Raw genomic sequence first — 24,778 nt, forward strand, 5'->3', positions numbered from 1 at the left:
TCCAGCCAATTTTAGCAGGACGAAACCTAGATGCAACCTGAGAGTCCCACAGTTTCTTCCTTGCCCCAAAGTTTGGTCCCAAAGATTTGGATTTGTGATACCTTGTAGCTTAAATCCCATTGCTAACCCCCCACACACAAGAGACACAACGAATTCACTGTTGAAAGGTAAGTCAACACTGACAAAACATCCCATTCATTCAATGTGTCCAAAGTAATCAGAACTAGCTTTTGGATTCCGGCCCCCAAAGAAGGAAAGTTTAGTATTCAGGTTGAGGTCTGAAGAAGAGGAACATGTAGCTCTTCCTCCTCAGTATCTATGACTGTATTTATCTACTCGCATTTGCATGCTTTCAAACTGCTACGTTGGCAGGAGCTGGTACAAGTGACGGGAGCTCACTCCATTGCATGGATTCGATCTTACGATGGCTGGTCTTCTGACCTTGCAGCACAGAGGCTTCTGCAGTTTAACCCGCAGCGCCACCACGTCCCTTGAGTGTCACTACTCACACACAAAGAGACTAGATCCTGAACAGCCCGATATCAAAGCAGGGACTCTTTAATTAGTGGCAACCTATCACTGCCGTTGGAAGCATTACTCCCACAGCACCAGTGGAGTTACAGACATTGTGATAATGAATTCAGTAGGTTAATTAGGCACTGGGTAGGATGGACTGTTGCAGCATATTTACATTACAGATTGCAATCTTCATAACAAATACCAAGAGACATGCACAGGCATTTATCTGTCTGTCAGTGTAAAAGCTGTGCCTATCAGCAGAGTCATGATCCACTGATAATACTTGAGTCATGACCCTGCACTTAATTTTGTTATGACTTGTTAAATCTATTATATTTTTTATTTCGTTTGTAGCTTTGTTGTATTATTAGGATTTTATTTTACATCGGTGTCATTATGCACGTGCACTTTTTAATTATAAAATGTCCAACTGATTTAATGGGGTGTGTGTGCATGTTATGGTTCTTATGCTTTCCGTAATTCTTCACCATTGTCAGTTTATTGCTATGTAAAGCAATCTCACTAAGTCAGGTGGTATATGAATACTTCTGACCATCTTCCATTCAGCTCAAAAGACCTTTAGTGGTGAGAGGACACCACTAAATTGTATCTTATAATTTAACTACAGAGATAAGGCACTGTACCTTGGCATTGATAGCCCTGCTTCCCAAATACTCCCCTGCAGAAGATAAAACAGAGACAACACATGACTGAGGATCAGATAAAACCATGAAAATCTGGTCTAGTTTGTACAACATTATCTACATGTAAATGAAAGACCGAAAGACAGCACAACCATGCTCACAATGCATGTCTAAAACCAAGCCCACAGGAGGTACAGTGGTGCCTCGCTAGACGATGATAATCCGTTCCACTGAAATCGCTGCTTAGCAAAATCATTGTCTAGCGAAAAGCATTTCCCCATTGGAATGCATTGAAACCTGTTTAATGCGTTCCAATGGGGAAGAATTGTCGTTGTCTAGCGAAGATCAACAATAGGAAAGCCGCTTTGTAAACCGCTGATCAGCTGTTTAAATTACTGTCTTGTGAAGCTTAGGTCCCGAAAACACCTGTTTTGCAAGCGCAGAGGGAGCTGTCAAAATTGTCGTCTAGCAAAAATCGGTTTGTGAAGCAGGGACCAAACATTGTCCAGCAAAATTCCCCCATAGGAATCACTGTTTTGCTAATCACTATAGCAATCGCAAAAAGTCAATGTCTAGCGAAAAAACTGTCATGTGGGATAACTGTCTAGCGAGGTACCACTGTATCCTGTCCGATCCCGAAGGATACTCTGTACATTTGAAGAAGGCTTGCAGGTTTTGTCATTCCTTCGGTCAACACTTACATTTCCCCACCCTCCGCACTGCAACAGTTTGCGATAGAAATACATTTGTAATTCAAAAACCAATTGATTTACACCGGTTGCTTCTTTCCAGCCATTTTGCAGAGATGTTGATATTTTTCTCTTTAAAAGTTACTTCTAATTGCAATCCCTATAGCCAGGGATTAGCAAATGGCAACCTTCCGGATGATGATTCTTTACAGTTCCCACTAGTAAATGAGAACAACAGTTCTGACCATTGAAGAGAGCAGGTGGGAACCGGCGTCCAGCTATACTTGCAGGGCAACACTTTCCCCATCTCTACCACTTATTCAGAAGTATGTCGCCCAAGGGGTCTTACTCCTGGGGAAGCAGCGTGTAGCTTCGAGAAAGGAACGGCTCACAAGAGTCTCATCAGAGCCCCCCTTTTCAATCCACACTTACCAAATAAATTCCCGGCAGTGTGAACAGTAGGTAGGCTGCCGCAAGTAAGTAGCCATAAACTTGTGCCCGTTGACTTGGTGAACTCGTCTGCGCATGGCCCGCTGGCGTTTCCGGGTGAAGTTTTTAAAAATACGGTCTCTCTGGAGAGTCCCTGCACATGCAAAGAGAGTGTCGAAAGGGGAGGATAAATACAGTACTTACAAGCCAGCTAAGCATAAAAGTGAACAAGTATACGCTGCTCTCCCCCCCTCCCGTAATTTCCAATCGTAACATCTCAGCAATCCATCCATCCATTAAGTGTCTCCATCCCCGTTCTCCTTCCTAACTCCTTCTCCTTTGCTTCCTCTTCCTCTGCTCATCTCACACCACACCTTCCTCCTAAACCCGTCTGTTCCCATAGGCCTCTCCTGTATAGACTGCCTCCTCGTTCTCTTGTTGTTTGACAGCTACTTCCCCGATGGCTAATTTTCTAATTCCTGTAAAATGCCTGGCTTATTCTAAAAGAGAAAGAAAAAAGAAGAAGAGAGAGAAATCAAGAGGTTCCTCAGTTCTAATCTTGCCTCCACCATGAACTAGGTCAGTAGTTCCCAGCCTTGGGTCCCCAGATGTTCTTGGACTAAAACTCCCAGAAGCCTTCACCACGAGCTGTGCTGGCCGGGATTTCTGGGAGCTGAAGTCGAAGAACATCTGGAGACCCAAGGTTGGGAATCACTGCTCTAAATGGTTTTAGACAAGTCACTCTTTGTAAACCTCAGCTCTGCCTTGCAATATGCAGATGGCAAGGCTGTTGTTACAATTACAAAACCATGTACCTGTGAAATGCTCTGAGCATTCAAAAGTGCTCTTCAAATGTGTGTGGAGAACACATGCTATTCCAGATGTTGATGGCGAGCTACACTGCATTCTTCACTATTACCTAGGTTGGTTGGGGGAGATGGCAGCTCCCTACAGTCAAAGAACATCTGAGAGCTACATATTCCCCGACCCTGTTTTTCTTAATATATCTATTTATACATTTAGGGCTCTCACCTGGGCAAAAAATGTTGAGTTTCAATTAGATTGCTTAAATTTCTTTGTCAGCAAAACTGACATTCTTAGAAATAATATGAGAATTATTGCTACATTGAGTAACAGATCTTTTTTTAAAAAAAAATAAATCTGCTGTTAATTTCTTCCAGTCCTCTGGGATCAACTATTTTTAAATGCATACAGTGAATACTTCCCATTTCTGCGCTGACACATGATTGCCACAGGTCTTGTTACATGCGCTAGTGTGTCATTCTACCCAGTGACTGACACTATATACTAAAGAAAGGAAGGGAGAAAGACAGACAGACAGAGAAGAAGGAAGGAAGGAAGGAAGGAAGGAAGGAAGGAAGGAAGGAAGGAAGGAAGGAAGGAAGGAAGGAAGGAAGGAAGGAAGGAAGGAAGGAAGGATTGATTGATTGATTGATTGATTGATTGATTGATTGATTGATTGATTGATTGATTGATTGATTGATTGATTGATTGATTGATTGATTTCTTGGCCAGCAAGAACCTAAAATGGCAACTGTTTGCTGCTACTGAAGGTCATGAGGACAGTACCTTCCTCTTTGGAAATGCAAGAACAACCTGTAATACGACAAGCACTGGTATGCAGCCAAAGCTTAGGAAAAGGGAGCTTTCTACATGCTGACTGGAGCAATTCTATGATCAGATTTTCACTGCCCCCACTGCAGAAGTCACGACCACCATGGCGAATCCGTCATCTTTCTTTCTATGTTAACACAAGAGCATAAGGTATGCCTTGTTTTTAAGGAGGAGAGGACTCCCAGAAGCTTCCAAGAGGTGCAATTTGTTTTGAAACCAGGCGCATGCCCTCCACGCACCTTGTTTAAATGGAAGAATGTGGTGATTTTTGTTGCCATGGTGGATACAGTGATTGGGTGGGTACAACTCCCCCTCCCGGGTTTACCAACAAGGAGGAGTTTCAACACAGTTCCTTCCTGTCTCTCAAAGCTGCCCAACCATGCCCGAAGATCTCCCATGTCTTAGAATGGAAGGGCACACAGCAATTCACAATTTTGCTCCAGGGGCTCAGGGTGTGCTTTTAATTCATCACCAAAACAACACTGCCCAGCTCCGTGCTCTTACGAAAGAGCCATACTTTCTCCATGACTCAACCACCCTCTCCTCCTGCAACTTCCAAAGGAGGCCAAATTGTACAGAGGCCCTACCCAAGCTGTCACAGTCGCATTCCTCGGGACAATATAGCCGCGATTCCTACACTGGGAAGACAACAGGAATGTGTGACAGGTTCCTCTGGTTCCAGGTTGTTTGCTGCTTTTCCTCCTGTCCTGCGCTGACTCCTACACGCAGAGGAAGTAGAAATCTTATCTTCCCCACTTACACATTCAGAACCAGCACTTTGGACAGAACCTATTAGAGGAGTGCCAGGAAGACTCTAGCAGGTAGAATACAACCGATGGTTGTACCTTGATTCTTAGAACTGCAGAGCTGGAAGGGACCCTACAGATCATCAAGTCCACCCCCTGTCAAGGAAGCACATAGTGGGGAATCGAACTCTCAACGTCTGGATCCGAAGTCAGAGACCTCAACCACTGAGCTATCCAAGAGCTGGTAGAGCTATTTAAGAACACAACATATCCAAACAGTTATAGTAAGGCAAGCAGCCTGCTGACTTCCAGAACTGATTTATCAACGTAGGCAGGCCACCATATCATCAGAAAGTCTCATCGTCATTTAGTCGTGTCCGACTCTTCGTGACCCCCATGGACCAGAGCACGCCAGGCCCTCCTGTCTTCCACTGCCTCCTGGAGCTGGGCCAAATTCATGTTGGTCGCTTCGGTGACACGGTCCAACCATCTCATCCTCTGTCGTCTCCTTCTCCTCTTGCCCTCACACTTTACCAACATCAGGGTCTTTTCCAGGGAGTCCTCTCTTCTCAGGAGATGGCCAAAGTATTGGAGCCTCAGCTTCAGGATCTGTCCTTCCAGTGAGCACTCAGGGTTGATTTCGTTCAAAATGAATAGGTTTGTTCTATTTGCAGTCCAGGGGACTCTCAAGAGCCTCCTCCAGCACCACAATTCAAAAGCATCAATTCTTTGATAGTCAGCCTTCTTTATGGTCCAGCTCTCACTTCCATACATCACTACAGGAAAAACCATAGCTTTGACTATTCAGACTTTTGTTGGCAAGGTGATGTCTCTGCTTTTTAAGATGCTGTTTTTATTTTATTTTATTTATTTTTTCGATTTTTACCCTGCACCTCCAGATTACATCTACTCAGGGCGGCTGTCAAGGTTTGTCATCGCTTTCCTCCCAAGAAGCAGGCGTCTTTTAATTTCGTGGCTGCTGTCTCCATTTGCAGTGATCAGGGAGCCCAAGAAAGTTAAATCTGTCACTACCTCCATATCTTCCCCTTCTATTTGCCAGGAGGTGATGGGACCAGTAGCCATGATCTTAGTTTTTTGTTGTTTTTTTATGTTGAGCTTCAGACCGTTTTTTGCACTCTCCTCTTTCACCCTCATTACAAGGTTCCTTAATTCCTCCTCACTTTCTGCCATCAGAGTGGTATCATCTGCATATCGGAGGTTGTTGATATTTCTCCCGGCAATCTTAATTCCGGCTTGGGATTCCTCCAGTCCAGCCTTCCGCATGATGTATTCTGCATATAAGTTAAATAAGCAGGGGGACAATATACAGCCTTGTCGTACTCCTTTCCCAATTTTGAACCAATCAGTTGTTCCATATCCAGTTCTAACTGTTGCTTCCTGTCCCACATATAGGTTTCTAAGGAGATAGATAAGGTGGTCAGGCGCTCCCATTTCTTTAAGCACTTGCCATAGTTTGCTGTGGTCCACACAGTCAAAGGCTTTTGAAGAAAGTCTACAGGAAAGTAAAAACATTCCCACCCACCCAGCTCAAAATGTTTAATTCACTTGGGACAGGGAAGCAGCGAGGAAAAGACATGACCAATAAAAGTTGGGAGCTGTTTTGACAACAGCAGGCTTCCATTCTGCCCCGTGTCCTACAGCTCTGTGTGAAAACGCCCCCTACCCATTTTATTATCCAAATTACACCTACCCATATCCTCACCTCAGATCCATTTACATGCTTATTATGTCATATATTCTCAATTACCTTCAGAATAAAATCAGATTTATTTATTTTTTTGAGCCCAGACTCCAGAAAAGCTCAGGCAGTGGCTTCCATGTTTATTTGTTTATTTATTTTAATTAGATTTTTATACTGCCCATCTGCCCCAGGCCGCTCTGGCGTGGTTTACAAATGACGATAACACAATAAAATACAACACAATAAGACAGAAATAAAGTTAAAAAATAATACCAATAAGAAAAAAACATTAAAATAATAACATTTCACCAATCAGAATGCAATGATTTCTGCAGTTCAGATCATTTCATTCATTTGTCCCTGGGTATTTTATATCATGAAAGGACAGATCCTGAAGCTGAGGCTCCAATCCTTTGCCCATCTCATGAGAAGAGAAGACTCCCTGGAAAATACTCTGATGTTGGGAAAATGTGAAAGCAAGAGGAGAAGGGGACGACAGAGGACGAGATGGTTGGACAGTGTCATCGAAGTGACCAACATGAATTTGACCAAATTCTGGGAGGCAGTGGAAGACAGGAGGGCCTGGCGTGCTCTGGTCCCTGGGGTCACAAAGAGTCGGACACAACTTAACGACTAAACACCAACAACATTTTATATCATAACAGGTCCCTTCCAACTCCATTATGATTCTACAATTCTCTCCCTAGATCATGAAGGGGTGTAAATTTGCATCAAAGAGAGATTTTTTACTTTCTTCCCTTTCTCTGTTATCAGGCAAAAAGTTTACTCATTTCTATCCAGAAGTTGGAAAAATTGATAAAAAGCCACTTCTATTGAAGAAAACAATTTATCTTTAAGGAAAGCTTGGCCAAACCCTTTCTCTCAGCCCGACCCACCTTACAATGATGTCTGCAGTTTCAATGGGAATTTTCAAGTCAGGAGAGCTATTCAATGGGTGGTTCATCACTGCCACCCCCTAGGGAATTTCCCTAGGGGAAAGTAGGAATTCGAACCCAGGTCTCTAGAGTTGTATTCTGGTTACTCTATCCACCACACCACATGGATATCAAAGCACAGGGTGAAATTCTTGACAGCCTAGGTCCCATTCATTGTGTATCCCTTTCATTGTGCATTCAAACACCCTCTATATTATATCACTGGTTTCAGAAACCAGTGATATAAAAGTGAAAATTCTCCAGGTATAATCTCTATTGACCGTTGACATAAGAAGTGGAATGTATAAAATAGTGAGAGAAACTATTCTAAAAGAACTAATTACAAACAAGCCAGAAACTTACCCTTCTGGCCTATGCTTGTACTTCCCTTTTGAAGCAGTGCGTCGAAAAAATCAAGATTACCAGTGAGGTAATCTTGATCTTTTCAATGCAGTACTTTTGAAAAGGAACTTTACTATACCTCTGTTATATTCTCTAAAAATGAGCGAGTCGCTGGTAATAATGTGATTTATATTACTTGTTATTTATTACTTCCTAGTTCTTTTCCATAAACCAGCAAACAGGGAGGACGGGCAGATCCTAAAGTTGCAGGTGGGTGGAGGGTGGAGAGGAGACAAATCCTGGAGGCAAAGACAAATAAGCACATTTCAGTCCTCACCCTGTCTCAAATCTTTCTTTCGGAACATATGATTTTAGATTGTTCTCCCTTCATCTCTGCCTTGTCAGCATTTTCCATGCAAGTCACATGCTCAGATTTCAGGCCGACGTGTCAGAAAGATTCTCCTCTACCTCCGAGGCAGGTACACCTTCTACAAAGCCTTGTCGTATGAAATATTCAGAAGCCGGTGCCATAAAAATCACATTAGCTGCCCCACCAGCTTTCCGAGTGTATTTTCTCCTAGCCTTTTTGCCAAGAGCTTTCATTTGTTTTTGTCTTAAACCGAAGAAGGGGGGGCGACCCAGTCTGTATTTAAGTGCTCATAAAACATGATTTGCTTTTGCTAAATCACAAAAACTAGGCAACACGTTTGCACGGTGAAGATGAGCAGAAAGCCTTGTGGGAATGTCTCCAGCTAATCCTGCAAGCGAAGGCAGAGTAACGCTCCCTCCGGAACGTCCTGTGCAAGACAGAGAGGTTGAAAGCGGGCAAAGCAGGGATCCGGATTCTGAAAATGAGTCACAGGCTGTCCCACGCTTCTCACAAACCCAGCTGTACCCTGTAGAAGTGCAATGTCTGTACATCTTGCACAACTCATTTAAGGAACCCCAGATTCATGAGACTGCCGATGCAGTATGATGGATAGAGTGACAGACTAGGACCTCAGGAGGCGTGGGTTCAAATCCCCATTCGGCCATGAAAACTCCCTGGGAGGTGGCACTGATAGAACAACTCCTTAAATATCTCACATACGTGAAAACTCTGTGAAGGTCGTAGACCCAACTTAATGGCACACAACACACACATTTATGAGAGGATCCGGTGTGTGTGAAAAAGAGATTTTTTTTTCTTCCTTCCCTTTCTCTGTTATCAGGCTAAAAGTTTACTCATTTCTATCCAGAAGTTGGAAATATATTATATATATTTGGAAGCACACTTCCCAGAAACCCATCGCTAGAATAACCATAACTTTTATCGGACTATAACCCAGAGCTGGCTGGGAGATTCTGGGAACTGTAAGGGGGGAGAGAGAGAGAGAGAGAGAGAGAGAGAGAGAGAGAGAGAATAAAACCAGCATTCCTACCACCCTAAATAATTCCTTTCACTATCACGGCCACCTTGACTCATAGTTTGTTTCTAAACTAGAAAAATCCCAACCATCTTATTCTTTCCTCCGGGAGAGCTGCTCCAGAACACAATCCTGCTGATCTTTTCCCTTAAAATCCTCTCCCCTTCCATCTCTTTTAAAGCAAAAAAAAAAACACACAAAAACAAAAACACCCACAGTTTTTAGATCCTTTTTCTACCTACTGTGCAGCTTGGGTTTGTTAAAGGTAGATCTTGACTCTCCGTGTAGCGTCTTCTACCGTCGTACTGACAAGGATGCTGAGATGCGGTGCCCCCTTGGGCAACTATGGAATTCTTCCATAGCGTTCAGCTGCTATGGGAGATTTCGAGATGCAGCAACTGGAGGCTAAAAATAAAACTTAGCACACCAGAAGGAAAAGATGGCCTTCCTCTTACCTTCAGTGAAACTGCCCAGGAGAGTTACTGCAACAAATAACTTCCCTTCAGGTTCCAGGTCCACCTGCAGGAGAACAAGCATGGGAGAGACAGATGGTCAACTCTGACGAGAAGCAACGCTGTTCCTGCCTGCGCATTTCCATAGTCCTCTTCAAGAAAACGGTCATTTGTTACATCATCATCGTAATGTAATTTAGTTACTCCTCAGTTATTGCAGAAAGGAATTACGGTAATTACAATGTCCCTTATTTCTAATGAGTTCCACACCCTCTAGTGAAGTTCATGTGCAATGGAATCAAGTTACATGATCTTGCTCACAGTTTCTCCATTTAGAGAAGAGTTTAAAGGCCAGATTATGCACCTTGTGTGTGTGCCCACCAGCACAAAGGGAGAAATTTGGTTTCTATTTTAATTTGGTCTGTCTTTTAAGACAAATCAGCCCAAATTCACATCGCCCCAGTTTATTCTTATCAGAACGTCACTAAATAAAACAATTAAATAAAAATTAAATCAAATCAGCAAAAATTCATGCCGTGAATGAACTAGAACACAAAAATACACATGTTTCTGAAAAGAGATGGGGTGGGAATTGTACTTTGGGGGAAGGCTTATAAAAATATGTGCAAATTTTCCTGAGAGCTTTTAAAAGCATTCACAGATATGTTGATTCAGAAATGGGAAGAGGCGAACCAAGGCTGGGGAAAAAAAAATCTCAAGTCGTACAAAGTTGAAAGGTTTCCTCCATTCCCAGCTCATGTGGTCAAATTTAGTAAGAAGACCTCTTCAACATCACCTAAAAGGTCAAACAAGCTTTGTGTCTCAGTCACATCTCTTGGACTCAGTGTTCCTCTTCCACAGAAAATGAATACAGTGGGGTCTTGACTTGAGAACTTAATCTGTATTGGAAGGCGGTTCTCAAGTTAAAATGTTCTCAGGTCAAATCTGCATTTCCCATAGGAATGCATTGAAAACCATTTGATCCGTATCTGCTCTTTTCCGTCCATAGAAACTAATGGGAAGCTGCTATTCTGCCTTCGACCACTAGAGGGGGATATTTTGTTTCTTTTTTTCTTAGGTCAAGAAAGGTTCAGGGAAGGCAGGGAAAATACACTCCAGGCAGTACCAGGCAGCCTGAAGACTGTCTCCCAATCCACTCTCTAAACGCTGGGAGGAGTGAGGAAGCAGACAGGCACCTTTTTCAGTGGCCAACAGTTAACTGAAAGCTCAAATTTTGCACTTTCCCTGCCTCCCACGTGGGTTTTTTCAGTTCTTAACTCAAATCTAAGTATGTAAGTCAAGTCAATATTTTCCTATGAGAGCAGTTCTTAAGTCAAAATGTTCTTAACTCAAGCCGTTCTTAAGTCAAGACCCCACTGTACTGTTTTGGCCAGTTGTTTGTTTGACTCTGCTGTCCCAGTTTAGGGTGTTTCATTAGAAATCCTGTAGTAAGATTTAGATGTCAACTTCAGTTTGCAGGTTTGGCGGGCCAAGGCTTGCTGATAAAGCCCATGCTCGGCATTATAGAGACGGAAATCTCACTTTTTATGTCTCTCGAGACTTATGAGAAGAAATGGACTTTGCCTTAAGAATTTGTGAATTTCAGAGGCTGTACGTCATGGGTTTGAAAAGTGATATCTGTGGGCCCTGGGATGACCTCTAGGACTCAAATGCACATCCAACGCGATTTTCAACGACTCAAAAAAGGAGCCTTGTGGCACAGTGGTTAAACTGCAGTACTGCAGTCAAAACTCTGGTCACAACCCGAGTTCAATCCCACATAGCCAGTTTGAGGCTCACTCAGCCTTCCATCCTTCCAAGGTTGGTAAACTGAGTACCAGCTTGCTGGAGTGGAGATGGTCAATGCGTAGCCCGCACCATTGCATTGTAACCTGCCCAGACATTGCATTAAGTGCTGTGGGGTGGTACATAAGCAGCATGCTCTGCTGTACTCTGCTCTCTACTGCAGCGATTCTGAACATGGACAATATTACAGACACCCCGGGGGGCTCTAGCACATTTGTAGAGGGCCATAAACTGGAAATAATTCTTCACACACTATCTTAAAAGGTTCATCATACAATCCTGATTCACCCTATATTTCTTTCACATTGTGTTTATGGTCATGGTCAAAAAAGGGGTTGAGAATTGATGTTCTAAAGAGTGCAGGAAGCATCCCCAGCATCCTGTCCTCCCACCAACATCCCAAATGTCTGGCCTCTCTGGAGGGTGTGACGAGGATTTTTCAGATAAAAACGTTTAAGAAAATTTGGAGGTGGGTGTGCAGGTACCACAGGAACAGGTGTGCCTTTCCAGCCAAACAGGTGTGTGTGTTTGTGTGCGCAGCTGGAGGTTGTCCTGCTCTGATTTATGGGATGCTTTGGGGAAATCAAATGAACACAAAACAGGCCTACATTTTAAAACACAGAGGGACAAAACGTGTATAATTGAAAAATACACACAGACATGATTTAGTCAAGGGGAAGAGGGATGTGTTGCTTAATTGGGAAAAATGCATTAAAATGGGCAAAAGTTTCTATGCAAACCAAAGTAGTCTCAACTTGTATGAAGATGGATGGGAAAGGAAAACCAAGACTAAGAGAATTTCACTTTTCATGTCAAAATCTTTATTTCGGTTCCTGCCAGGGTCAAACTGAAAAGGCCGCTTTTCAAGGTTGTTGGAGATCCACTTGGTCAATGGCCAAAATTCTGTTGCTCAGTGTAGTATATTGTACTAGAGTGTACTAGAGTAGACCCAGTAATCAATGGGGATTTAGTGGGTCACCTCCTCAGTCAGCTGCATTGATTCAAATGGGTCTACTCTAATTATGACTTATCGTTAGACAGAGTAGACCCATGTGAATCAATGGAATGGAAGAGCTGACTCACCGAAGCCTATGGGCCTACTCTAGTGTATTCTAAGCAACAAGATTTTGGCCAATATCAATTAAGAATCTGGAAAACTAACAGGTTTTCTTTGACATAAGCTTTTGTGAACTATGCTGGCTAGATAGCTTGGTGGTTTAGGTATCTGGTTGTGGACACAAAGGTTGGGAGTTTGATTCCCGACTATGCCGCTATGCACAGTCCCAGGGCGCCACCAGAAGAAGGGAATGGCAAACCACTTATGAATGCTCTCTACTGTATTTGGAAAATCCTGAAAAAAGTCACCATAAATCAGAATTGACCGTGATACATCATTATTATTATTATTGTATTCTCAAAGGCTTTCACAACCATCATCATGGTTGTCGTCATTGTCGTCATCATCATCATCATTATTATTATTATTTCTGAATTGCATTATATTTCTTTTGATTTTTTAAATCTAAACATTTTGGGTTAAATGGCATTTTACGCAATTTTGCAGACTTTTCACAAAATCTTTATAGTTTTATGCTATTACTCCATTAATCCTTTTTTTAAAAAAAAGACAACAAGTAATGAGTAATGTAACAATTTATTTTCTCGTATCATAGTAATAGTGAATTCCTTATGATCTATCATTCTGTTTTTCTAATGTGTTACAGAAGAGATTACTTTTCAAAAGTTACGTTCCAAATTCTGTTGTTGTTGTTGTTGTTGTTTAGTCGTTGTGTCCAACTCTTCGTGACCTCATGGACCAGAGCACGCCAGGTCCTCCTGTCTTCCACTGCCTCCTGGAGTTGGGTCAAATTCATGTTGCTCACTTCACTGACACTGTCCAACCATCTCGTCCTCTGTCGTCCCCTTCTCCTCTTGCCTTCACACTTTCCCAACATCAGGGTCATTTCCAGGGAGTCTTCTCTTCTCATGAGATGGCCAAAGTATTGGAGCCTCAGCTTCAGGATTTGTCATCTTAGTGAGCATTCAGGGTTGATTTCTTTCAAAATGGATAGGTTTGTTCTCCTTGCAGTCCAGGGGACTCTCAAGAGCCTCCTCCAGCACCACAATTCAAAGGCATCCATTCTTCGGCAGTCAGTCTTCTTTACGGGCCAGCTCTCACTTCCATACATCACTACAGGGAAAACTATAGCTTTGACTATTCGGACTTTTGTTGGCAAAGTGATGTCTCTGGTTTTGAAGATGCTGTCGAGCTTTGTCATCACTTTCCTCCCAAGAATCAGTCGTCTTTTAATTTCATGGCTGCTGTTACCATCTGCAATGATCATGAAGCCCAAGAAAGAAAAATCTGTCACTGTCTGACCAAGAGCTTATTTTACAAAGCTCTTTGTAAAACATTTAGAAAGATTTAACACAGGCCATATTTGTTCTTTTTTTCTTTATTAAAAATATAGGAGAGTGGGTGGATTTTCATCTGCTGTTCCTTTTATAGCAGTTCTGTTAAAATCTGCTGCACTTCAAGTCACACACAATCTATAAAAAGCTCCCTGCTAATTTCAAGGGGGGGGGGTGTTCTCTCTCCTAATCTGGTTCTTAAGTGTAAACATCAGCCTCACACCATGTGTAATATCACAACAGTCGAAAACAGGCTGAAAATAAAGTTCTCTGGAGGGATGACTCAATGATTTCCAGCAGCCTTTAGTCATGCCTTAACTTGCAAGCAGGCCAAAAATAAGCATTTCGTTTTAACAAAAAGCCACAAGAATTATTTTCTTTCTAAAGATGAAAGAAGGGTCTAACTCTAATACAAAAATGCACAGTCACCTTGGAGTTCTTCATCATTGCTGATAAAAGTAATCAAGTGCATCAATCTAGGAATGCCTTTAGAAGTACAGGTTTCTCAAACGCTGATTTGCAATTTGCATGTTCCAGTCTGAACACCAAGGTCTTAACGGTTGCCAGGAGCACATTTACATAATTAAAACTAGTATTCCGGCTGCTTCTGTTCTTAAAGGTTTTTGATCAGGCCACGGTGATACATGCCTTAGTTACAGGTTGCTTGGATTCTACACTCAGTATAAATTACAAAAATCACCATGGTTTATCTTACTGGATGTAATTTAGACTATGCTTGTTAAATCAAGAACACTTATCCTTCATTGCTCTAAATATTATTCAGCATTTCTCATAGCCACTGAGCTTTCCCCCTCCACAAGCCTTTCCTTGAGAGCTAGAAACTTGGGGTTTCTTTTTTGTCTAAATGCAGCTCTTTTATAGATTGTGTGTGACTTGCAGATGGTGAGAGCAGCCATAAAATTAAAAGACACCTGCTACTTGGGAGGAAAGCAATGACAAACCTAGAAAGCATCTTAAAAAGCAGAGCCATCACCTGGCCGACAAAAGTCTGAATAGTCAAAGCTATGGTTTTTCGAGTAGCAATGTATGGAAGTGAGAGCTGGACCATAAAGAAGGCTGACCGCCGAAGAACTGATGTTTTTGAATTGTGCTGGAGGAGGCTCTTGAGAGTCCTCTGAACAGCAAGGAGAACAAACCTACCTATTCTAAAGGCAATCAATACTGAATGCTCACTGGAAGGACAGATCCATAAGCTGAGGCTCCAATACTTTGGCCATCTGATGAGAAGAGAAGATTCCTTGGAGAAGACCCTGATGTTGGGAAAGTGTAAAGGCAGGAGGAGAAGGGGACGACAGAGGACGAGATGGTTGGACAGTATCATCGAAGAGACCAACATGAATCTGACCCAACTCCGGGAGGCAGTGGAAGACGGGAGGGCCTGGTGTGTTCTGGCCCATGGGGTCACGAAGAGTCAGACACGACTTAACGACTAAATAACAAAAGCTCTTTTCTCCCCACCAACTAGAAAGTAGAACCAAAACTGACTCAAAGCTGGTTTGGGGTGCGATGAATTTGGAGAGTTGTGTAAATTTAACACGAGGAACAGGGAGAAATGGTAAACGCCTTTTGTGCTGAAAAGGAGAACTTCACATAATCTTAATTCTGCTGCCATTATTCACAAAGTGCAGTGTCCTCCTACTCTTTTAAACAATTTGCATTTTTAGGGCATCCCATTCGTCCTGCAATGCCCACAATTAATTTTGACATTTTTTCCATCAGCCCCATGATGTCAACTAATCATGAGTAGACAAAGATCTTTCTATGAGTATTCAGTATATTTTGTTCAGCCAGGAAAGCTTGCTTTGTTTGTTTCCACACACACTGTTTTGTCGCCTGTCTTGTGACTACTGACACTAGTTCTTTTTGGCAGTGATAAGAGCATATCTTGATCACACTTTGGGTAATGTATTCAGTGGGATGAGGTGTGATGGATGCTTCAGCGTTACTTCCTTTGGGCTCATACCCCTAGGGATGACACTGCTTTTCTTTTTTTAAACGTTACTAGTTTAGCGCTATGTCAGATCAGTAAATGCATCTGTAATTCTGAAATGGCCCAGTCTTGCAATGCTATGCTATGTCACTTTGCAAACCAAACTAAATGGGGGTGGGGACTACAGAAGAGGGTATGAGATATTACAGGGAGAAATGTACCTAAATTGACCTTCAGTTCTGTAGATACTTGCAATGCAGTTTCCTGGGGTAATTAAACCTTTCCTGTCTAGACAACAACAATTATTTTTTGCTGGCACAACGCATGGATCTTCAGTACACAATACTTTGCTCCCACCTCACGCAGGCAGAAACGAAGACAGACTGAGTGTACATCTCCACAACTGAGGCCAAAGCCAAGACAGTGGGGAAGGATAGTGTGTCAGCCAATTCCTATCTCACCGCTTCATTTATATAATCTAAAAGGAGGCCCAGGGCAGAGTGCATCTACAGCTTTACCGAGAGGCATCTGAACCACAGAAGCCACAGAATGAACCTGAATCCTCATGCACGGGAAAGCAATGGAGAGGGCTGGTAGGCAGACCAGCAGGAATAGGCAACTCATCCAGTCTGGCTCAAACTGAGGTCCCACAACAAACACAACACATTTATAGGTGCTGCTGGAACCTCATTGGCTCCCTTTGTCACCTTAACCCAGCTGTGCTAGAAAGCCCACAACCAGTTTCCTGCCTTGTGCACCAGTGGTAGCGCTATAGCGCAGCAGCGTTCATGCAAACAGTTCCCTTGGATGGCACGTGAAGGCGGGGACTTCGGGCAGGATCCAGTCCTGTACCAGAGTGTCCACATCACACCCTGAAAGCATAGCATAGGCTCCACCATGCCATGCTCCATCCACACAAAACACTGCCTCATACAGGAAGTGAAATTAGTTTGTCCCTCAATCTCTATGCCTAGATTGTGCAGCGTCTCTCCTAGAGCATGGGAAAGTTATTTTTTCCACTGGCCCTGCTGGCTAGGGGATTCTGGGGCGAATGAGCCTCCTGACTGGCAGAACTTCTCTCCAGTCCTACATGGAGGCCCTTGCCATCACTTGCAACCTGGCTCTTTTTTAAACTGGAGGATCATGGGGGATCCCCGGGAATATAGGATCTTGGACCTCCTGCAAGTGCTCATACAGTCCCTTCCTTATTCCTAAGAGCAGGAGAACTGCTGCTGGTCAGACAAAAAACAACGACGAACCAGACAAGCAACTGGTCTTCGCTGGTAATACAGTAATGTAGTTTCCTTACTGTTAGATTGCATGGCATTAGAGATGGGCATGAACCAAACCACAAACCAGAAAAACCAACAAATCAGGAAGGTTTGTGGTTCGTGACCCAGCTTGGGGACCCTGTTTTGCCGAAACAAAGCACCCCTTAGTGGTTCTTTTTCCTTCAGCAAAACAGATGCCCGCCCCACCCATTTTCCCACTGCCCTCTCGCCCTGCCTAGTCCTGCCACCATCACGGTCCGGGAAGAGAAGACGAATCACTCTCTCTGATGATAGCGGCGGCAACGGCAGCATCCGGACTAGGCAGGGAGGCGGCACGCAGGCCAGTAAGAATGGAGGTGGGGGTGAGTAGTTTCCTCCCAAGGTGAACCTGAAAAATGAACCATGAACCAGTACATGTTGGGGTGGGGGAGGGGTCATGGTGGTTTGTGGTTCATGGCTACCCCTGGTTTCCTGGTTCGTGCCCATCTCTACGTGGCATCCTGGTCCACATCATGTGCTCTCTGATCCTTCTAGTTGGAGATGCCGGGATTTGAACCTGGCACTCTTTTGCATTTCAAAGCACCTATTTTTTTTACCACTGATTCCTTTCATGCCAACATATTTCCTTCATCCCCTTAGAAATACACCACTTTTAGGAACCAGTTAACCTAAACAAGAAACAGCCTGCAAGACTGAACGGAACTATTTTTTCCAATCACCCAGCACAGCTATGGAACTGAAACTGAAGGAAGTCTAGTCATCAGGGTCAGAGGGTTCCAACACACACACACACACACACACACACACACACACACACACACACACACACACACACACACACACACACACACACACACACACACACACACACACACACACACACACACACACACACACACACACACACACACACAGAGAGAGAGAGAGAGAGAGAGAGAGAAGAAAGTGGAAGAGCAGGTAAGGCCAGGGGATGTGAGAAAATTAAGCTTGGCATTTTTCCATTAAATGAACAAAACAAAACAAAAAACCCTTAATTGCTGTGGATGAGAAGAACATGAGAAATGCTAGAGGCCAACATTTAAATGTACACTGGATCCTTAGCAGAGAGAGGGGAGGACAGGGAGGCAGAAACCAAGAAGTCAAAGCGAAACAGATTCTGGGAGAAGCCATGTAGTAGTAATTAGAGCATCAGACTGGAGCTTGGAATCCAGCTTCATGTCACTCTGCTCAACCATGAAACTTCCTGGGCATTAAGAAGGCCCACGAGTCATGATGCTGGTGCTCCACTCCCCGCATAATGCGTCCACCGATCGGTTCTTTTCAAAGTCCCTTCCATCATCCATAGCTCTTTGGTGCACACTGACATTGTACAAGCACAAAACACAGAGGGACACCTTGGGAAGGAACCAGTGAGCCCTGGCACCAGCTGGGAATGGGCAGAGATGGGTCTTTTCTCCCGGGCTTTCTGGCCACTTCAACATATAAGGATCAAACGTCTTCTCTAGTGCTGCTCGGTCTGAGATTTGCCTCACTGTCTGGAGACCTGGAGATGCGGTGCAAGCTCCTTGAGATGTTGTCACTTCTCCTCACACCTGACAACCTTAACTAAGACCCCTGAGCTGCAAAAGATGGTCAGATGCCCATAAATAGAGTGATCCGCTGGCGCCAGTAAGAGAGACGACGGAGCAAAGAAATCACAGGACTGTGGAACTTTTAAAATAGCAACAAGAAGACACTGAATTAACTGGTAAAGAGTGGAGACCACGCAACGTACAGGCCACATGCACTCTCCAACTGCTGTAATCTGCTGCCACCCCCCCCCCACTGCTGCTAGTTTCCAGCGGTTCAAATTTCCAGTGACTTTACTGGGAAAAACTGGCCCTGGTGAAGTGCATTCCTTCTTTCTCAGAAGTGGGATCTTAGGAGAACGATTCTTCTGCGGAACAAAGTCTGTTGCTTCTCTGCACACAATTTTCACAGCAGAATTGCAGGATTGTGTTTTAATTATATAAATTATATAAAAGGATTATATATATCTCTCTCACACACATTCCAAATGTTACTGCTCAAAATTGGCTGCCATCCTTGGATACCACGAATGGTCTCATCCTCCCTCTCCTGAACTTGTTCTGACTCAAGACGTTGCTCAAGAAACTCTGCCTGGCATTTCTGGGAAGAGTTTCGTCCTGCAACCGACAGCTCTCGTTCTAGCGCTCCCGTGAAAGGCCTACCTCTCTGGATAAACCTGTTTGATCCGCCCCTTGAAACCTATTCAAAAGGAGCAGAAGACTTGGTTTGCCGAAGGTTTTTATGGTGGGGTCTAATTAAAAAAAACCCTGATAATATTGCAAACAGATACTTCGAGCCTGTTCAAACACCTAGCTTTTTCTTCTTCTCGACATGCTTTCTTTCCCCACTGCCCCAAAGAGGGATTAAATCTCTCTGATAAAGTCATTTTTGTCTTGTTTATAGAAAGATCTAGTGGTGTGCATGTGGTGGCGCTGGGGGTTAAACCGCAGAAGCCTCTGGGCTGCAGGGTCAGAAGACCCGCCGTCGTAAGATCAAATCCATGCGACGGAGTGAGCGCCCGTTGCTTTGTCCCAGCTCTTGCCAACCTAACAGTTCGAAAGCATGTAAAAATGCGAGTAGATAAATAGGTACCACCTTGGTGGGAAGGTAACGGCGTTCTGTGTCTAGTCGCGCTGGTCACGTGACCACGGGAACTGTCTATGGACAAAGGCTGGCTCTATGGCTTGGAGATGGGGATCAGCACCGTGCCCTTCATGACTAGACTAAATGTCAAAGGGAACCTTTACCTTTACCTTTACCTAGTGGTGTGCACTTCTCTGGTTATACAAGTAACATGCCATTGTGACCACTTTTGTATTAGGGACACTCAGATCATATTGTTGGCTCAAAAACTGATCCAGTAGGATTGTTGCCAGCTTAGTGGCATCCCATTCTCTGACCTTTCAAGGACAAAATCTGAGATCACTGGGAGATTCTTGATGGCACAGAGGCAGAACTTTATCCTCCTCCATCATCACTTTTCCTGAGATTTCTCTTGCCCTCCTGGAGTACTGGAGAAGCTCAGGTATCCCAACAACCCTATTTATTTGTTTGTTTCTTTGTGTGCTTATTTATTTATTTATTTATTTGTGTGTGTGTTTATTTATGTGGGTTTTTTTGTTTAATTTTATTAACCACTCTAGGCGGTTTACAACAATATAAACAACGACAGAATAACCAGAGATCGAACAGCTACCAAATAAAATGTAAGAAATACACAATGAATAACAATAAGGAACACCGTAAAACATCATAAAAATAGAATAAAACGAAGATCAAATAGTATAGAAATAAAAATGTAACTGTTTAGTTTTTAATGTACGGATGCTGCGACCTAAGTGAACGAAATGCAGAAAGCTTTTGTAAAAATACACTCAGATGCAAAGTTTAGCAATCTCTCCTCTTATATTTTGGACTACATCTCCCATGGTCCCCAGCTACTGTAATCAATGGCTGTGTAGCCTGGGGCTGATGTGGGGCTGTATTCCAATAGAGCTGGAAAGCCCCACGTTAGAGAGGGCTGCTGCTGTAGGTCAGGAGCCAGCATGGAAGATTCTTTTGGACCAGCCATAGATGTATCGGTCAGATTTCATCCACTGGGTAGACGTTGATTACGTTCTAAGTACCGTTCCTTGAAACCGTCTTGGGGTGCTTATTTGCTCCCCATACACTGGGGGGGAAAGCCTTTGAATGCTAATAACGAGGGACAGACCCAAAGTGACAAGGTTTAGGTCAAAATGCCTCTTTCAATTTATAGAAATGGGAAGTGCTTCTTATTTTTTTTATCACTTGTGGGAGGGAAACCCCCACGCAAGCATCATATGCCCAATACAGTTCATGTTCTACTTGGCCTTAATTTTGCCATTTAGGAGAATCCCCAGGCACCTCTAAATATTCCATTTTGTTGCAAAAACAGGCATTTCTTCCTGGTTATCAGCCATTGCTACGCTACATGCCACAAGCCTCCTTCATGGGTTGGCAGAAGAAGATTACTACTGATTACTATCCATGCTTTCCAATCCCCATTAACATGAATACATGCAGGTGGAATGCAGGAAGTCTGTAACAGAAACGCCCATATGGAAACGAAACCATTCACAAGAATCAGGCAAAGTAATCCGGGGCGGTTCCTTTCCAAAACAAGATGTCGTTCAAGGCCGTGCTCAACTCCCTTGACATCAATTTCAGTTCTTCCCCTTTGTAAAATGTTTTCTTACTCACAATACGAAGGGCAAAATCCTGTTGTGTAACCCTCAGCTTCACCCAGATCAAATGGCGGGAAAAAATGATTGATTTACACAAATTAAAAGCTTCCTATCCCTCGTTTTAGGTTCCAAGGCTCCCTAACCTTTACCTTTTTGTCCTGGGGAAGCCATTGGGAGTCTTAAAACCTGAGGGGGAGGGCCTTTAAAAGTCAAAAAATGGATGCTATATTGGCCCGGCTGGGATTCGAACCGCTGGCAGTGATTTTTTACTTTTAAAGGAAAACGGACACACACAGCGTCCGGTTCCAAGTCTCCTGAAAGGTTCCACAGGGCAAAAGCATTTCAGAATATTCAGAACAGAGGCCTCTCTCTCTTTTTGAAAGTATTTTCTTTTAGAGTATTAAAAATACTTAAATTGGCCACATTTTAAAGTGGGGGATCTTTATGGGGCTTTTAAAGCAAGTGAGATATTTAAGGAGTGGTTTTACCAGTTCCATACCACCAGGCCTCCTGAGTCCAACGCCGTATCCATTACTACATTACACGGTATTAACTCACTTTGGAATACACTCTGGTTGAAAAGCCACATGTTGCTTTCCTGAAAAAACGATGCTCTCTACTACAGCACTTGAGCTGCTATTTGCTCTAGCAGCTGGGGGGGGGGCGCTTTTTATAAGAAACCCAGGAGTGATCCAAATCCAGATCAGGAGACAGTTTTACACATGAATTTACGAGGCTGTTTTTTCTTTTCTTTTCAATAAGGAGAAAGTGTGGTTATTGTCATATAGCCTTGAGTTGCCTGGGAAAAATCCTTAACACTATTATTTTTTTTTAAACAACCTTGCACTTGTTCCGACTGGAAGGGACCTTTACTGGCCTGGGGATGACTGTCAATCTATCTGGCACTAGCCAATCACTCCTTCACCTCAGAGTTCAAAGAGAGCCCCGCCTCTCCGCTGAATGTTCTCTTTCCCTCCCTTTGTCTTTTTAAGTCAGGGTGCTCTTGATCTGTTAGTGTTCACTGTTCACAATTGTTAAGTAATGAACCATTTTTATTCTTTCTACTACTAATATCTCAGAGTGGGTTATTAAGACTACAAGAGCCAGTTAATGAAAAATGCGGTGGACTGTCTGAGGAATTTGAAACTATTCTCCTCTGTGGATCTCTGTATTTCTATTGCTTCTCAAAATGACAATTTTAACCAAAAATACAAAACTCTGTAAAAACATGGAGTTCAGCACGTTTTTTTCTTAAACTGATATTTGTTTCCCCAAACTTGATGGTTGCAAGGACTCCAGCTCCCATGATTCATCTCACCTTTGGCCCTGTTAGCTGGGGCTGATGGAAGTTGTAGTCCACAGTATCTGGAGGGTGCCAGCTTGGAGAGCCTTATATTACAGTAATGGTTCTCACCTTTTGGCCTTCCACACCTTTTAGAGCTCAATACCCAGAATCCACAGGTAACAAATATTCTGGGAGTAAAAGTCTACTTAGGCTTGGGGGGAGCAAAATTCGAGACCTACTGTTAGATCATGACTAAAAGGAAATCAGAGGGAGTCGTGCTGCATTTAAAGGGGCAGTGCACTTAATAGGAAGCTGGGTACTCAATTTACCATCTTTGGAAGACTGAGTGACCCTTGAGCCGGCTACCTGGGATTGAACCCGGATTGTGAGCAGAGTTTTGGCTGCAGTACTGCAGTTTAACCACTGTGCCACAAGTCTCCCTCGTGGCGCAGTGGTTAAACCGCTGTACTGCAGCTAAAACTGTGCTCAGAACCTGGGGTTCAAATCCCAGGTAGCCGGCTCAAGGTTGACTCAGCCTTCTATCCTTCCGAGGTCGGTAAAATGAGTACCCAGCTCGCTGGGGGGCAATGTGTAGCCTGCATAATTAAATTGTAAACCGCCCAGAGAGTGCTTGAAGCGCTATGGGGCGGTATATAAGCAGCACGCTTTGCTTTTAACAGTTCAGCTACGAGTTGGTGCAGTACATTTGCACAAGCAGTATTACCTGAGAACACACTCGGACAGAAATTCCCACTTTTAACAGAAAGGCAATAATTGGTTTACTGTGCAGAGTCATTCTCATAATTCCCGCGAAAATGTACGTAACGCAGTCTAAGAATCTGGTGAAGAAGCAATATTAATAGTCGATAGTTTCTGAGCTGACCCAAGATTGTCTGATGCCTAAGGCAAATGGTGCTCCTCACCCTCACCAAGGTGCAGAACAAGTACCCACAAGGCAGCAGAGTTATTTTAGCACCCGAGGCAGGATATCCTGTAAGCAACCCTCCCCACCCTAGGCAGTGAAAATAACAACATAAGCACAATCTTGAAGACTATGAAGCACCTTGAAGACTATGCTTGAAGACGATGAAGTTTTGTTTGAGATATGAAACGTCTGTGGATTTTAAGCCTTGAGTGACACCCGGAATCTGCTGCCTGCAGATACTGTTTCAGACAGAAACTACGTTGCCCAGCAAAAAAAAAAAAAAAAAAAAAAAAAAAAAAAAAAATAAAAAAAAAAGTATTGAATCTGCAGTGATTCCCATCACAGCCCATGACACCGAACTCTACAGCGATTCAAAATGGCGTCCAATCTGTTCTTTTCTGCTCTGGTTTATTCCTTCCAAACTGCCATTCCAGGTAGCACATGGCGGCACCTTTTTTCCTCACCAGTTTATGCCCGCCGATTCCCCACCCCTCAGATTTGCCCCTGCTCCTTGTTCCTCTCTCGACCCCCCCCCAATGTCCGTCCCCATTGTATTGTGTCTTTCATTTGGTTTCGTCCTTTGCAATTTTGTCCACACAGGACATATCCTTGTTTCCCACCTGGAATTAAAATTGCACCTCCAAAAAGACCTTTGGGAAAAAATTAAAAGGGGGGAGGAATAAGAGCAGGACCTCTGAAGTGTTCCCATGAAGCGACATTGTACCCAGCCCCCGACATGCCCACAGTAATGGTGTACACACACATCACCACCCTAGATTAAAAGAAAGGGGGGGGAAGTACTGCAAATTGGCCTTACAAGTGTAACACCCTTATCCCCATTTATTGCAAATCTGTGGTACCAGCCACAACCTGCCCAACGGTAGGACCTGCAGACTTTTATCTCTAAAGTATATTTTTTGTGTTCTGTTCTGTGCCAACAAGTTGGAACCAACTTCTAGTGACCTTAATAGGGCTTTTAAGATAAGTGAGATTTTTAAGAAGTTTGAGCAAGTTTATACCACCACCACCCTGTGAGCTTCCATTGCCGATCGGAGATTTAAACCCAGGCTCCGGAGTTCTAGACTATCACTCTGTCCATGATATCACACTGGCTATCACAGATCTTTTACATATTAGCATGAAAATTTAAGCTGGGGTTTTTGCAGCAAGTCCACCACCTTTAGTGGAAAAAAAATGGACTGCTTTCTGCCAAAAAAGGCAAAATCTGGTATTTCCAGATTTCTTGGACTACAAATCCCATAATTCTCCATTCTGGGAGTTCTAACTGAAAGACAGACAGTTTTCAGACACCTAAATCTGGCTGGCCTGAGAGAAAGGCCTTAAAACAGGAAGGC

General features: G+C 43.5%; 1 protein-coding gene across 2 annotated transcripts in view; it reads right to left on the bottom strand.

Moving 5' to 3' along the window:
• Positions 1–24,778, bottom strand: part of PRKCH (protein kinase C eta) — a 106,274-nt gene that overhangs the window by 60,187 nt on the left and 21,309 nt on the right. For both annotated transcript variants that reach the window (XM_072986807.2, XM_072986806.2), the window contains exons 2-4: positions 9,503–9,566; positions 2,285–2,435; positions 1,164–1,198 (exon numbers count right to left, since the gene is read on the bottom strand). In XM_072986807.2, the coding sequence (XP_072842908.2) occupies positions 1,164–1,198; positions 2,285–2,435; positions 9,503–9,566 (250 nt within the window). The remainder of the gene's footprint in view (positions 1–1,163; positions 1,199–2,284; positions 2,436–9,502; positions 9,567–24,778) is intronic.

The sequence above is a fragment of the Pogona vitticeps genome, chromosome 1 (genome assembly GCF_051106095.1).
Source record: "Pogona vitticeps strain Pit_001003342236 chromosome 1, PviZW2.1, whole genome shotgun sequence".
Taxonomy (NCBI): domain Eukaryota; kingdom Metazoa; phylum Chordata; class Lepidosauria; order Squamata; family Agamidae; genus Pogona; species Pogona vitticeps.